Source organism: Theropithecus gelada, chromosome 16, assembly GCF_003255815.1.
Source record: "Theropithecus gelada isolate Dixy chromosome 16, Tgel_1.0, whole genome shotgun sequence".
Taxonomy (NCBI): Eukaryota; Metazoa; Chordata; class Mammalia; order Primates; family Cercopithecidae; genus Theropithecus; species Theropithecus gelada.
In genome coordinates, this window is record NC_037684.1 from 41,404,800 (window position 1) to 41,420,150 (window position 15,351).

Consider the following 15,351-nt stretch of genomic DNA (forward strand, 5'->3'; position numbering starts at 1 on the left):
GGGGTTTCACCGTGTTAGCCAGGATGGTCTCGATCTCCTGACCTCGTGATCCGCCCGTCTCGGCCTCCCAAAGTGCTGGGATTACAGGCTTGAGCCACCGCGCCCGGCCAGAGCATGTTTTATGAGAGTATTTTCAGTACCTTATTTTATACTGTAGTCTAGTTTTCAAACCATCTTCTTGAGAAGTCTGCAACTTGCATTGTTTTAGCTGTTAAAGCCAGTGCTTTATAACTTGGGGAGAAAGATCCTAAAATGGTTTTTGTTATTTCTGCAGTGAGTATTTATGAAATCTTAACAAATTTGAAATAAAGGCATTCTTAGAAAATCTAAACTAAGTGGCATTTCAGAAAAGTTCTGTTTCCTGATATATCAGTATCAATATATGAAACAGCATTCAGGGAAGCAAAATATATACTATTTTATAGTTACATAAATGCAAACCTTTGGAATCACATGACTCGGATGACTTTTTAATACCTGTGGGTGAATTTTTGATGCATTATTGAGGAAATCAAATATTTTATTTTTCTTAGTGCAACAGTAAAATTCTTAAGTTATGTTTGTCAATAAAACTGTTCATTTATTTGCTTTAAAAGCTATAGTTGGCCGGGCGCGGTGGCTCAAGCCTGTAATCCTAGCACTTTGGGAGGCTGAGACGGGCGGATCACGAGGTCAGGAGATCGAGACCATCCTGGCTAACACGGTGAAACCCTGTCTCTACTAAAAAAATACAAAAAACTAGCCGGGCGTGGTGGCGGCACCTGTAGTCCCAGCTACACGGGAGGCTGAGGCAGGAGAATGGCATAAACCCGGGAGGCGGAGCTTGCAGTGAGCTGAGATCCGGCCACTGCACTCCAGCCTGGGTGACAGAGCGAGACTCCGTCTCAAAAAAAATAAAAATAAATAAAAATAAACATAGTGATAATTAAGTATTCTGTGTCAACAATTTTGACAAATCTGAAAGATTTTACATCTTTTATGAAAATGAGATTAAAATAATTTCAGTTTAACTGTACTTTTGTGGTAGATTGTATGTGGACTCCTGGTGATGATTTTAAAGTCAGGTAAAATTTTCACACAGTTTATAGTATGCAGAGGTTTTAATTGTAATGTTAGCAATTTTTATAGAAATTAAGTTTTCCATTATTGCTTTTAATAAGTGCTTAAAATATGTTATTTGTATAGATTGGTGAAGCATATAATAAAAAAGGTTCTTATATATGAATTTATAGTCCACCTGAGGAGCCAAGACATGCTCAGTGTATAACTTAGAGGCCAGTTTTCATTCATTATGTAAGTGGGCCAATCTGTCTTAACTATTGCTTTTATCCTGTCAATCCTTTGAAATTGAGACCTACTGAAATAGAAATTACCAGATTAGATTAGTACATTTTTCTGTCACTCTCCATTCTAAACAAAATTACGCGAACACAGCATTATATATTTTTTTTTTTGGAGAGAGAGAGTCTGTGTTGCCAGGCTGGTCTCGAACTCCTGGGCTCAAGCGATCCTCCAGCCTTGGCCTCCCAAAATGCTAGGATTACAACAGGCGTGAACCACCACACGCCTTTAAACGGCATTTTAAAAATCTGTATTCTTTTTAGTTTCCAAATAACTAAACTATGCTTTTAAATCTATCCAGCTTTCTACTCCCCATTCTAGGTACAAGCCACATATTAACTTACTGACTTTAGTTGCCATCAGACCTGTGTCTGAATTTCTTCTGTCCGCGTTCAGTTCTGTATGTCCAGCAGACTCCTGGACATGTCCACAAAGCAGGCACCTCAAAGATGTTTAAAACTGAACTCATCATTTCCCCCCATTACCTACTCTTCGTCCAGTGTTCTCGTCTTAGTAAATGGGATTACTGTCCCACCAGCTGCTCAAACTAGAAATATGGGAATAAACTTTTTCCTTTATTGTTTGTTATGCCTTTAAAATAAATATTGAATCAGTTTCTCTCCATTCCCACTATCCCTCCATGATACAAGCCAGTGTCATCTTCATTAGACTAGTCAGTCACCCTAAAGTGGTCAAGTGGTCTATATGTAACCCCCTACCCCAACCCTCCAAGATTTTTTTTTTTTTTTTTTTTTGAGATGGAGTCTCACCCATGCTGGAGTGCAGTGGCCCAATCTTGGCTCACTGCAACCCCCTGTCTCCCAGATTCAAGCGATTCTCATACTTTAGCCTCCCGAGTAGGTGGGATTACAACTACTAATTTTGTAGTTTTAGCAGAGACGGGGTTTCACCATGTTGGCCAGGCTGATACTGAACTCCTGACCTCAGGTGATCAACCTGCCTTGGCCTCCCAGCGTGTTGGGATTACAGATGTGAGCCACTATGTCCAGCCATACATAGCTGGATGATTTTTTAAAACAGCAATTTTGATCATGTCTCCTTTCCCCTAAGTTGAAAAACCTTTTAATTACAGTTACTTCCATTTGCTCTTTTTTTTTTTTTTTTTTTTTTTGAGACGGAGTCTCTCTCTGTCCCCCAGGCTGGAGTGCAGTGGCTGGATCTCAGCTCACTGCAAGCTCCACCTCCCGGGTTCACACCATTCTGCTGCCTCAGCCTCCTGAGTAGCTGGGACTAAAGGCACCCGCCACCTCGCTCGGCTAGTTTTTTTGTATTTTTTAGTAGAGACGGGGTTTCACCGCGTTAGTCAGGATGGTCTCGATATCCTGACCCAGTGATCCGCCCGTCTCGGCCTCCCAAAGTGCTGGGATTACAGGCTTGAGCCACCGCGCCTGCCCCCATTTGCTCTTAACAGAAACTTCAGACTCTTGAACACAGATCCCTAACTTTGTACATTTAATTATCTTGGTTTCTAACACTTAAAACCAAATAAAAAGCAAACAAAAGCACCTAAAAACCTGTTGGCTAACTAACTCATTCTTCAGGTCTCAGCCTATTTATGCTACTTCCTAGAGCTTCCTTTGCCTGCACCCCTTTCTTTCCCTGAACCCCTTTTTCTCTTGCATCCTGAAATACTACTTTTTAAAACACCCATCCTACCAATAGTTTTTTTGTTTTGTTTTGTTTTTTGAGACAAGTCTCACTTTGTTGCCTGGGCTGGAGTGCAGTGGCACAACCTCGGCTCACTGCAACCTCTGCTTCCCAGGTTCAAGTGATTCTCCTGCCTCAGCCTCCCAAGTAGCTGGGATTACAGGTGCCCACCACCACACCTGGCTAATTTTTGTATTTTTAGTAGAGATGGGGTATCACCATGTTGGTCAGGCAGGTCTTGAACTCCCGACTTCAGGTGATCCACCTGCCTCAGCCTCCCAAAGTGCTGGGATTTCAGGTGTGAGCCACCATGCCCAGCCCAGTTATTTGTTTTAAGGTAAATATTATATATTTCATAAGGTGAGGAAAATGAGGACAACTATGTATGTTATACCCATGAAGTGCTGGTACTACTCTAAATACTTTATATATTTTAATTCTAACTGCAGCGTCTTCCAGGATACGTACCATCACCCTGTCTTTCAGATGGAGAGACTGAGGCATAGAGAGTTTTAAGTAGTTTATCCAAGATCACACAACTACTCAGTGATGGAATCGGGATTTGAATCCAGGCATTCGGGCTCCAGAATGTGCTCCTAAGCACTACTTGGGCTGTTTGACCAAGAGCTTAGGACCTAGCTTTTGTCTTTAATTGCTGAATTGCTAGTTGTATCAGTTTCCTGCGGCTGCTATAACAAAGTACTATAAAACTGGGTAGTTTAAAACAGAGAAATTGATTATTTAACAGTTTTGGAGAATAGAAGTCTGAACTCAAAGGTGTCAGCAGGGCCATGCTCCCTCTGCAGGCCCTGGGAAAAAATCCTTGCTTTTTTTGGCCTTTTCTAGCTTCTAGCACCCCAAGTGTTCTTGGCTTGCTGGCAGCATGATTCCAATCTCGCTGTCACCATCTTTTCAAGGCAGCCTAGGTTTTTTCTATCAACTATCTAACAGTTCTTCCAGCCTCTTCCCATTACTCAATTCTAAAACCACTTTCACATTTTTGAGTATGTTAGCAGTAAGCACCCTACTTCCCATACCAAAAGTTGGGAGTTTCCTAGGGCCACCATTACAAAGTACCACAAATGGGGTGGCTTTAAAAAAATATGAATTTATTGTCTCACAGTCCTGGAGGCCAGAAGTCTAAAATCATAAGTCAGTAGGGTTGGTTTTTCTGGAGACTCTCAAAGAGAATCTGTTCCATGTCTGTCTCCTAGCTTTTGGCAGTCCTTGGCATTTCTTGGTTTACAGACAGACACATCACTCCAGTTTCTGCCTCTATGCTACCTTCTTTTCTTTTTCTTTTCTTTTTTTTTTGAGACATGGAGTCTCTGTCACCCAGGCTTCAGTCCAGTGGCAGGATCTCGGCTCACTGCAACCTCCACCTCCCAGGTTCAAGCGATTCTCCTACCTCTGCCTCCTGAGTAGCTGGGACTACAGGTGCCCGCCACCACTCCTGGCCAATTTTTTGTATTTTTAGTAGAGACGGGGTTTCGCCGTGTTAGCCAGGTTGGTCTCCATCTCCCAACGTTGTGATCTGCCCGCCTCGGCCTCCCCAAGTGCTGTGATTACAGGCATCATCCACCTCACTCGGCCCATTACCTTCTTTTCTATGTGTCACCCTGGGTCCTCTCCTTTTCTAAGGATACCAGTCGTTTGACTTAGGGGCCACCCTAAATCCAGGATGATTTTTATCTCAAGATCCTTAACTAATTACATCTGCAAAGACCCTATTTCCAAATAAGATCACATCCTGAGGTTTCAGGTGGACATGAACTTTGGGAGACATTATTCAACTCATCTCACTAGTGTTCTTTACTCTTCATTTCTATGAGTTTGTTTAGAAATGAAACTTGAAACTTATTGTTAGTCATTAACCTTCTACTTATCTAACCTAGGTAAAAGTCAAAGAAGCTTTAGAATGTAGACATACAATATGTATCTTTACTCTTAATTATATTTGTAGCAAACCTTTTCTTGCCAGCCTGTCTTCTCTTTGCCACCCTATGAGTCCTTGAGAATGTGTGCCAAGTGGTAACTTCAGGGAAGCCGGGCCAGTTTGGGTGAACCTGAGGAACGTGGTAGGCCTTATAGGAACCAGAGCTTCTACAGAACCACATTATAACTCCAAAACCAAATATACATACATAATGTATATTTGTACCGAAAGCTGTTGTCACTTTTACAGGGACAGATAATTTTGATTATATAAACTGTATATAGGCCAAGTAACTTAAGTATTAAAAAAACAACTTTTCAGCCCAGTGCGGTGGCTCATGGCTGTAATCCCAGCCCTTTAGGAGGCCGAGGTGGGCAGATTGCTTGAGGCCAGAAGTTCAAGACTGTCCTGGCCAACATGGCAAAACCCTGTCTCTACTGACAGTAGAAAAATTAGCAAAGCATGGTGGTGCGTGCCTGTAAATCCCACCTTCTTCAGAAGCTGAGGCACGAGAAATTCTTGAACCCCGGAGGCAGAGGTTGCAGTGAGCCTAGATTGTGCCACTGCACTCCAGCCTGGATGACAGAGCGAGACTCTGTCAAAAAAAAAAAAAAAAAAGCCTGGCCACGGTGCCTCATGCTTGTAATCCCAGCACTTTGGGCGGCTGAGGCAGGTGGATCGTGAGGTTGGGAGTTTGAGACCAGCCTGACCAACATAGTGAAACCCCATCTCTACTAAAAACACAAAAATTAGCCAGGTGTGGTGGCATGTGCCTGTAGTCGCAGCTACTCAGGAGGCTGAGGCAGGAGAATTGCTTGAACCTGGGAGGTGGAGATTGTAGTGAGTCAAGATTGCACCACTGCACTCCAGCCTGGGCAACAGAGTGAGACTCCGTCACAAAAAAAAAAAAAAAAGAAAAAAATTAAAACAAAACAGACCAGAAAAACCCCCAACTTTTCTTTGAATGGATTAGCAGGTATTTGCTGTTTTGCTACTTTATGCTTTAATGAATTTATCTTTCTGTGGCTTCAAGAAGAAAAATGTTAAGTCAGTGAATACCGTATAGGTTGAGTATCCCTTATCTAAAATGCTTTGGATCAGAAGTATTACGGGCATTGGAATATTTGCATTATACTTACCAGTTGATCATTCCTAATCTGAAAATCTGAAATGCTCCAATGAGCATTTCCTTTGAATGGCATGTTGGCACTCAAAAACTTTTGGATCTTGGAGCATTTTGGATTTCAGATTTTCAGATTAAGGGTACTCCACCCATATCCTTTTATTTATCTGTGATTTAATATAGGCCTTCTTTCTTCAGAATTACTGGATGACTCCTTCCTGGAATGCTGCTAAATTGTTTTTCATTTATTACCTTAATAATAATATTGAACATTTCTCGATCACTGATGTGCCCTGGCATTGTGGTAGATGCCTTATCGTTACACCTTTAAGTCTTATAGTGGCCTGCAGGCAGGTTTTATTATATCCTCATTTTACAAGTGAGGTAAATAGAATGGCTTAGAGACTCAGAGAGCTTGTATCTTGTCCATGTCCACATATCTTATAAGCAAATAAGTGTATTTAAAGCCAGATCTCTCCTAAAGCCCAGTTCTTTCAGTTCCCTCAGTTTGCCATTGAGTAAACAGGAAAATCAGACTCACTCTCATCAGGTGCTGCACGCATACTCTGGAATTCCTTTTGAGTGCGGACAGAAATACCATTATATGTTTCTCTACGTCTAGTGCCAGACATTAATTTGCCTGTTTGATTTAAGTTAGTGACCATCTCTGTTAAAGTCTTTAACTCCATTAAAAGTGAATGGAACTTTAGGAGAGTTTTAGGCAGGAGAGGAAGCTCCCCTTCTCTCCAGTTTGGGCTTCGATTGTCCAGAAGTAGAGAAGAGGGATGAGATATTATTTGAGATAACCCCTTCAAGAACCACAGCTTAGCAAAGCATTTACACCATTTTGTTGGAAATATATCTAAACTATATTATAAAATTAGCTGGCTGTTGTGGCACATGTCTGTAGTCCTAGCTACGTGGGAGGCTGAGGCAGGAGAATTGCTTGAGCCTAGGAGTCTGAGTATGCAGTGAACCGTGATGGTGCCACTGCACCCTAGCCTAGGCGACAAAGTGAGGCCCTGTCTCTAAAATAAATTTATTTTATTCTAAAATAATTCTAAATACATTCTTCTCATCATATTGTTACATTGATGATCTTAAAGTTGATTGAGAAGTAGCCGAAACTGGCTTCTACAAAGTACTCTCACGAGGTTCTGAATTTTGAGGTCATCTTTCTTTGTGTCATGTTTGTTAGATGTCCTTTCTCAGAGTAAATCGTGTTTGAATAAGACCTGCAGGGATCTCTTGTGAGCACCTATATTGAGTGTTTAGTGCATAAGCTTTGTTTTAACTTTTCACTGGGTAGATGAACTGTCAGATAAGTGGCATTATGTGTAACATATATTTTCCCCTATTTTTAAACAGAGAAGAAGATACAGAAAATGAAAATGAAAAGAAAATTTGGTACTACAGCACAAAGGTCCAGCTTGCAGAATTAATTGACTGTCTAGACAAAGATTATTGGGAAGCAGAACTCTGCAAAATTCTAGAAGAAATGCGTGAAGAAATCCACCGACACATGGACATAACTGAAGACCTGACCAATAAGGCTCGGGGCAGTAACAAGTCCTTTCTGGCGGCAGCTAATGGTGAGAGGGGCATTTTCTCATTTTATTTTTGTTAAGTCTGAGCTAAACTGTTGGTAAGAAATCACTGCAAAATTTGAAAATAAAGTTTTCAAGAACAGTTATGCATTGCTTAATGATGGGGATACATTCTGAAAAATGTGTCATTTGGCAATGTCATCATTGTGTGAACATCACAGAGTACACTTACACAAACCATACACCTAGGTTATATGGCATAGCCTATTGCTGCCAGACTGCAAACCTGTACTTCATGTGACTGTCCTGAATCCCATAGGCAGTTGTAGCACAACGGCAGGTATTTATGTATCTAAGCATATCTAAACATTTAAAAAGGTAATACATATAATCTTATGGGATCACCGTCATGTATGTGGTTCCTGGTGGACGGAAACATTGAGCAGTGCATGACTGTGTATATTTTACGTTTGTTCTCCATATTTCATTTTCCCAAGAGAACCTTGTTCATTCCCACATAAATTAGGGATGCTATACATTTGAGTGTTTTATTTCTGCCTTGGGTCATTACTAATATTCCCTAAATGTTAGTTTGTTTCTTTAATTCAAGTGTCTTATTAAACTTCTTTGACATTCCAGTTTTTAATTTTAAGAAATAATATTCTTTTTGAACTTTTTGCCTTTCTAAAAAATAGAACTTTGAATTTTAGAAAAGTTTTAGATTTATACAAAAGTTGCAAAGATAGTAAAGGGTTTCCATATATCCTGTACTTGGTTGCCCCTGTTATTAACGTCTTAGATTAGTGTGGGATATTTGTTACAACTAATGGACCAGTATTGATACACTGTTACTAACTCAAGTCCATACTTTATTCAAATTTTTTTAGTTTTTGCCTGATGTCCTTCTTCTGCCTCATGATCCTATACCACGTGATATTTAGTCATCATGTTTTCCTCTGGATTGTCGGTTTCTCAGACGTTCCTTGTTTTTGATGGCCTTGACAGTTTGGGGGAGTACTGATTAGGTATTTTGTAGAAAGCCCTCATTATGGGTTTTTCTCATGGTTAGCCTAGGTTTTTGCATTTTGGGGAGGAAGACCACAGAGGTGAAGTACAATTCTCATCTTCTTATCAAGAGTGCATGCTGTCCTCGTGACTTACCACTGATGATGTCAACCTTGGTCCCCTGGTTGAGGCAGTGCTTGTCAGGTTTCTCCACATCCTCCCCCATCCCTCAACTCCCCAATACTGTACTTTCTGGAAGCAAGTCACTGTAAACAGCCACACTTAGGGGGTGGGGAGTTATGTTCTACCTTCTTGAAGGGACAATATCTACATCAATTATTTGGAATTTTTCTGCACAGGAGATTTGTTTATTCATTTAGTTTTTCAGCATTTATTTCTATGAGTATACATTCATGGATATTTTATACTTACTGGATTATAACTGGATATTTATTAGGTCGTAATTCAATGTCACCTTACTTTGTTACTCAACTCTTTATTTTTTTAAGTTATAAATACATACATGTCTCAAAAGTTTAAATAGTATAAAGGGTATGCTGTTGTCTCAAAAGTTTAAATAGTATAGAGGGTATGCTGTGAAAAATGAATCTGTCTCCTTCATAATCTCCAATCTGACCTTCCTTTCTCCGGAGGCAATCACTATTGCTATATATTTTTTTGTGCCGCCAGATGTATTCTGTGCATGTTTAATAAATACTACCTGTGTTTAATATAGCCATCACTCAGCATTCTCAAGGATTGCTTCCAGAGCCCTCTGCAGATAGCAAAATCCGTGGATGCCCAAGTCCTGCAGTTGGCCATGTGGAATCTGCTGATATGAAAAGTTGGCATTCCATATCTAAGGGTTCTGCATCCTGAGAATACTGTATTTTCAATTTGAGGTTGGTTGAATCCAAGGATGCAGAACCTTTGGCCACAGAGGGCCAACTGTAGTGCCTTTTCAGTTTTAGCTTAGATAAAATTATTAGGTAAGATTCTGCAAGTACACTGTTAAGTGCCTGATTCTGAGTTCTGCTCTTCTGCATGCATTATCTGCTATACATATAATCCTATTAATTTTCCCCATTCTCCATTTGCTTAAAAATGGAATGTTTATATTTAATAAAGATACCCAGATAGCTGTATCCAAGCTTGTTCTCACATATTCTGCATCAATATTCCTGTGAATCCATGCATATTTTTGGAGAATGATAGGCTCTCACATATAAATACTCTTTGGCGCAAATATACTTTGTCTTCAGAAAAAAGCATTCTTAGTTACCATGAATTATATTTATTCATCTCTGGTAGTTGAAAGTATTTCTCTGTTAGATCTGTTTAGGAAAATGTGTAATTTTTTTATTAGAAAACTTTTAGTATTCAGAAGTCTTTGGGAGATCAGTAATTGCAGTAACACAATCTCCGCCTTAGTCTCCCCTCCATATAGATCAAATCATAGGAAATTTTATTAATTTCAGCCAGCTCACTTCCCCCCTTAATTTCCTTTTGTGACTCATGGCATTAAAATAGACCAATCCCTTTTTGCTCTCCTGTGTTTTAGTACAACAATGGAGAACCATCTTCAGTCCCCTAAAAGGCAGTGTGAGATAGGATTTTATGCCGGGCGCGGTGGCTCAAGCCTGTAATCCCAGCACTTTGGGAGGCCGAGACGGGCGGATCACGAGGTCAGGAGATCGAGACCATCCTGGCTAACACGGTGAAACCCCGTCTCTACTAAAAAATACCAAAAAAAAACTAGCCGGGCGAGGTGGCGGGCGCCTGTAGTCCCAGCTACTCGGGAGGCTGAGGCAGGAGAATGGCGGGAACCCGGGAGGCGGAGCTTGCAGTGAGCCGAGATCCGGCCACAGCACTCCAGCCTGGGTGACAGAGCGAGACTCCGTCTCAAAAAAAAAAATAAAATAAAAAAAAGAGATAGGATTTTATAAAGTACGTTGAATTAAAATATTTTCCAGAATAAAAAATAAAAATGGAAAAAAACAAAAAAAATATTTTCTGTGTATTAAATTATATATACAGTATAATCATAGTTAAAGAACAAAATCAAAACAGGAATGGACAATCAAGTGTTCAGTGGTTTGATTTGGGGGAATGTAAAAACCTAAAAATGTTAATACAGGGGAATTGATAAATTTCATTATGAAGTATCATGTGATAGAACACTACGTGTTGGAGAGTTAAGTAAAGTACCATGCAAAAACTGTGTGAGATACTTAAATTCTCTTCCTCTAAATAACCAACTGGATTAGGTTTTATCATTAAAAAAATAACCAATTAGCATAGTAAAATTGTAGTTGGTTTCCTTTTCGTGTTTTTTGCATTTCCTACAATGAGCATGTTATAGTTCAGTATAATTCAGCATGTAATGTACTTTTAAAAATTAGTTAAACCGGCAGGGCACAGTGGCTCACACCTGTAATCCTAGCACTTTGGGAGACTGAGGCGGGCAGATCATGAGGTCAGGAGATCGAGACCATCCTGGCTAACATGAAACCCTGTCTCTACTAAAAGTACAAACAAACAAAAAAAATTAGCCAGGCGTGGTAGCAGGCACCTGTAGTTCCAGCTACTTGGAAGCCTAAGGCAGGAGAATGGTGTGAATCCGGGAGGCAGAGCTCGTAGTGAGCCACTGCACTCCAGCCTGGGTTACAGAGCGAGACTCTGTCTTAAAAAACAAAACAAAACAAAACAAAAACCACTTAGTTAAACGTTTTATAGTAATGGAGAACAACATAGAGAGCATCGAGCTTTAGGCCACAATATGTTCTTAGAAAGTTAGATGAGTAAAATTTGTGTGCTGTGAGATTGCCTTGCAACCTGCAGTTATTCTCTTAGTACTACATGGAGTACATGGAAATAAGGTGAGTTGTACCTTGGGTTTAATGGTGAGATCTGGACCCCAACAATGACATAAATATTTTTTTCTTTCTTTCCTTTTTTTTTTGGCTAAGGTACAACATCAACCTGGTACTAGAGGAGGAGGGGAGGGATTCATGAGAATTGAAAATTGTTGGGGAAGAGAAGGGGACGCTGACATTTTTGAGTGCCTACTGTGGGCCAGGTGCTCAACTAGGTGTTTTACAATTCTTTAATCCTCTCAGCACCTTTTTTTTTTTCTTTTTTCTTTTCTCTTTTTTGAGACGGAGTCTCGCTCTGTTGCCCAGGCTGAAGTGCAGTGGCGCGATCTCCACTCACTGCAAGCTCCGCCTCCTGGGTTCCCGCCATTCTCCTGCCTCAGTCTCCCGTGTAGCTGGGACTACAGGCGCCCACCACCGTGCCCGGCTAATTTTTGTATTTTTAGTAGAGACAGGGTTTCACCGTGTTAGCCAGGATGGTCTCGATCTCTTGACCTCGTGATCCGCCCGTCTCGGCCTCCGAAAGTGCTGGGATTACAGGCGTGAGCCACGGCGCCCGGCCCCAGCACCTTTTTAAGGAGTGTATTGTTAATGAATTGAACATTCAAATAGAAGAATTCCCCATTAAAACACCAGTCCACCACTGTTAACTTTTATTTGCTTTCTCTGGTAACCAAAATCTTGGCTATAATAGTCAGTTTAGGACCACCCAGTCCAGGTAAATACCCAAAATAATATATAATAAAGCTCTTTAACTTTTGGTTTTATGAGATGAAAACAATGGAAACCACTGGGGTTCTGATAATGGCCAAGAATAATTTACAGCATAACAGGAATTTCAGAATTGTAGCCTGTCCTGATGACTTTCACTTGATGTTAACCTCTCAAACAAAATACTTCATTTCTAATATACAACTCTCTGGTTTTTATACAAACACATGTGTCTACCTTAGGATAGTTTAATTCTATTTTTGATAGTTCAATTTTTCTTCTCCATTTTTCCTCAATATTTTACGAAAAATTTCAAATGTACAGAAAGATTGAAAGAATTATACAGTTACCAGCCTGATCAACATGGCAAAACCCCGTCTCTACTAAAAATACAAAAATTAGCTGGGCCTGGTGGCACACGCCTGCAATCCCAGCTACTTGGGAAGCTGAGGCAGAAGAATCGCTTGAACTCAGAGGTGGAGATTGCAGTGAGCTGAGATTGTGCCACTGCCCTCCAGCCTGGGCAACAGAGTGAGACTTTGTCTCAAAAAAAAAAGAAAAGAAAAAAAAGAATGATACAGTAAATACTCATATATTCATTGTCTAGATCTATACTTTATATATTTGTAGCTAAATATACAGCTTACTATATTTGCTTTATCCTGTGCCTGTATGGTAATTATGAAATGCTTTATTTTGCTTATTTGAAGGAAGTTTATTTTTAGAAGAATTTTTTCTAAGTAGAGATGGCTTCTAAAATCTGGTAGGTTAATTATTTAGTTTTGAAAAATGTTCATGCAAAGTGTAGAATATACTTGTTTATAGAATATGCATGTTTAGTATAGATGAGATACAATGTAATTTTCTTTCATCCTTTAATGTTTTTCTCTGCTGAACATTTTGGGTCTGTTTTTATTTTTTGTTGTTGTTGTTTTGTTTTTGTTTTTCTGAGACAGAGTCTCGCTCTGTCACCCAGGCCGGAGTGCAGCGGCATGATCTCGGCTCACTGCAACCTCTGTCTCTTAGGTTCAAGCAATTCTCTTGTCTCAGCCTCCCAAGTAGCTGGGATTACAGGAGTGTGCCACCACGCCTGGCTAATTTTTGTGTTTTATGTAGAGACGGGGTTTCACTATGTTAGGCTGGTCTCAAACTTCTAGCCTCAAGTGATTCACCTGCCTTGGCCTCCCGAAGTGCTGGGATTACAGGTGTGAGCCACTGCGCTCGGCCCTATTTTTGGTCTATTTTTCTTACGGCTATGATTGCCATACTTTTTGAACCTGAAACTAGTGTGAATGTGTGTATGTATATACACATATATACATATACACATTTATACAAGAGTGTTTAACAATACAGACTGTTTGAAATTAGAATCTTTATAGAAAATCAGAGAACTATGGTTATGCAACTTGTGTTTTTCAACCAATTTAAATGGTCTAAACTTAGTAGGCAATTAAAACAATTTTGTTGGTTTTATTTTCATTAAATATCACTGGGAAAGTAGGAAGGATGTACAATGATTTGGTTATGAAAAGCTATAGGGTGTAGTTATGTTTCAAAGACAGCCAGGCGTGGTGGCTCATGCCAGTAATCCTAGCACTTTGAGACGGGTGGATCACTTGAGGTCAGGTGTTTGAGACCAGCGTGGCCAACATAGTGAAACCCATCTCTACTAAAAATACAAAATTAACCAGGTGTGGTGGTACATGCCTATAGTCCCAGCTACTTGGGAGGCTGAGGTGGGAGAATCACTTGAACCCAGGAGGCGGAGGTTGCAGTGAGTCGAGATCGCGCCACTACACTCCAGACTGGGCAACAGAGTGAGACTCTGTCTCAAAAAAAAAAAAAAAGAAAGAAAGAAAAAGGAAATCTGTTCCTCTAAGAAAGACAGATAATCGGTAACTACATTTTCTTTTTCCAAATAAAACGTTCTTTAAAATATAGTAATTAAGGGCTGGGCACTGCTCATGCCTGTAATCTTAGTGCTCTGGTAGGCCGAGGCAGGGGGAGTTCAAGATCAGCCTGGGTAACATAATGAGACTCCATCTCTATTTTTAAAAAGTTTAAAAAATTAGCCAGGTGTGGTGACACATACCTCTATTTCCGTCTATTTCGGAGGCTGAGGTGGGCGGATCACCTGAGGTCAGGAGTTCAAGACCAGCCTGGCCAACATGGTGAAACCCCATCTCTACTAAAAATACAAAAATTAGCCGGGTATGGTGGCAGGTGCCTGTAATCCCAGCTACTTGGGAGGCAGAGGCAGGAGAATCGCTTGAACCTGGGAGGCAGAGGTTGCAGTGAGCCAGGATTGCGCCATTGCACTCCAGCCTGGGTGACAAGAACAAAACTCTGTCTCAAAAAAAAGAAAAGAAAAAGAAAAACTGTGTTTCTTCTTATTCACAAATAGTGTACTCTAGTTGGTAAATTTATTTTTATGAGGAAACAGTTTAGCAATTCCAAAACTATTTTACTGTGTGTACTAGGAATGAACAAATAACTAGATATAATGTGAGCCAGATTTCTCACTGTCAGAGAAGTTACAAATAAGCAAGTGGCAATGGTAAATGAATCCTACACAGACACATAGGCTTTCAGTCATACACGTATGTGTCCACACAAATAAATACAGAAATAATATAGATGTGTATATTTATGACTACATTTCTTAGCTCTGTTGGCCGAGAGACTCTAGAATAGCAACACCCCAGTAGTAACAAGCACACCAAGCACCTAGATTGTGACTTGTCACATCATTCTCCAATTTGTTCTTCAAAAAAGAACAAGGTCTCCTTGGAGAGATGGTGAGTTGTAGGGCTAGGGCAGGGAAAATACAAGGTGAGCCCAGAGCATCTTGTAATACCGGAAAGTGAGAAAATGCTGGCTGGCTGGATGGCTGGATGGATGAATATGTGTCAAAAGGACACTGGACTCGGAAAAAGTCCCCACTGGCCAAAGCTGAAACAATTTGTGCAACAAAATTAAAAGTGATAGTATTGCATGATAAACCAAAGAATATAATTAATATCCATGAGTCCATACTGATACACCGTGTGTTCTGTACACTGTGGTCCTTTTATATCCCATGGCCTATAATGTGCCATAGTATCACTCTATCTAAGTTGAAAGAGGGTAAGTGTACTTAGAGAC

The 15,351-nt window shown here is 40.3% G+C and overlaps 1 protein-coding gene across 3 annotated transcripts in view; it reads left to right on the plus strand.

Annotated features, from left to right (window-relative positions):
- Positions 1-15,351, plus strand: part of BPTF (bromodomain PHD finger transcription factor) — a 151,395-nt gene that overhangs the window by 34,348 nt on the left and 101,696 nt on the right. For all 3 annotated transcript variants that reach the window (XM_025361545.1, XM_025361547.1, XM_025361546.1), the window contains exon 3: positions 7,437-7,660. In XM_025361545.1, the coding sequence (XP_025217330.1) occupies positions 7,437-7,660 (224 nt within the window). The remainder of the gene's footprint in view (positions 1-7,436; positions 7,661-15,351) is intronic.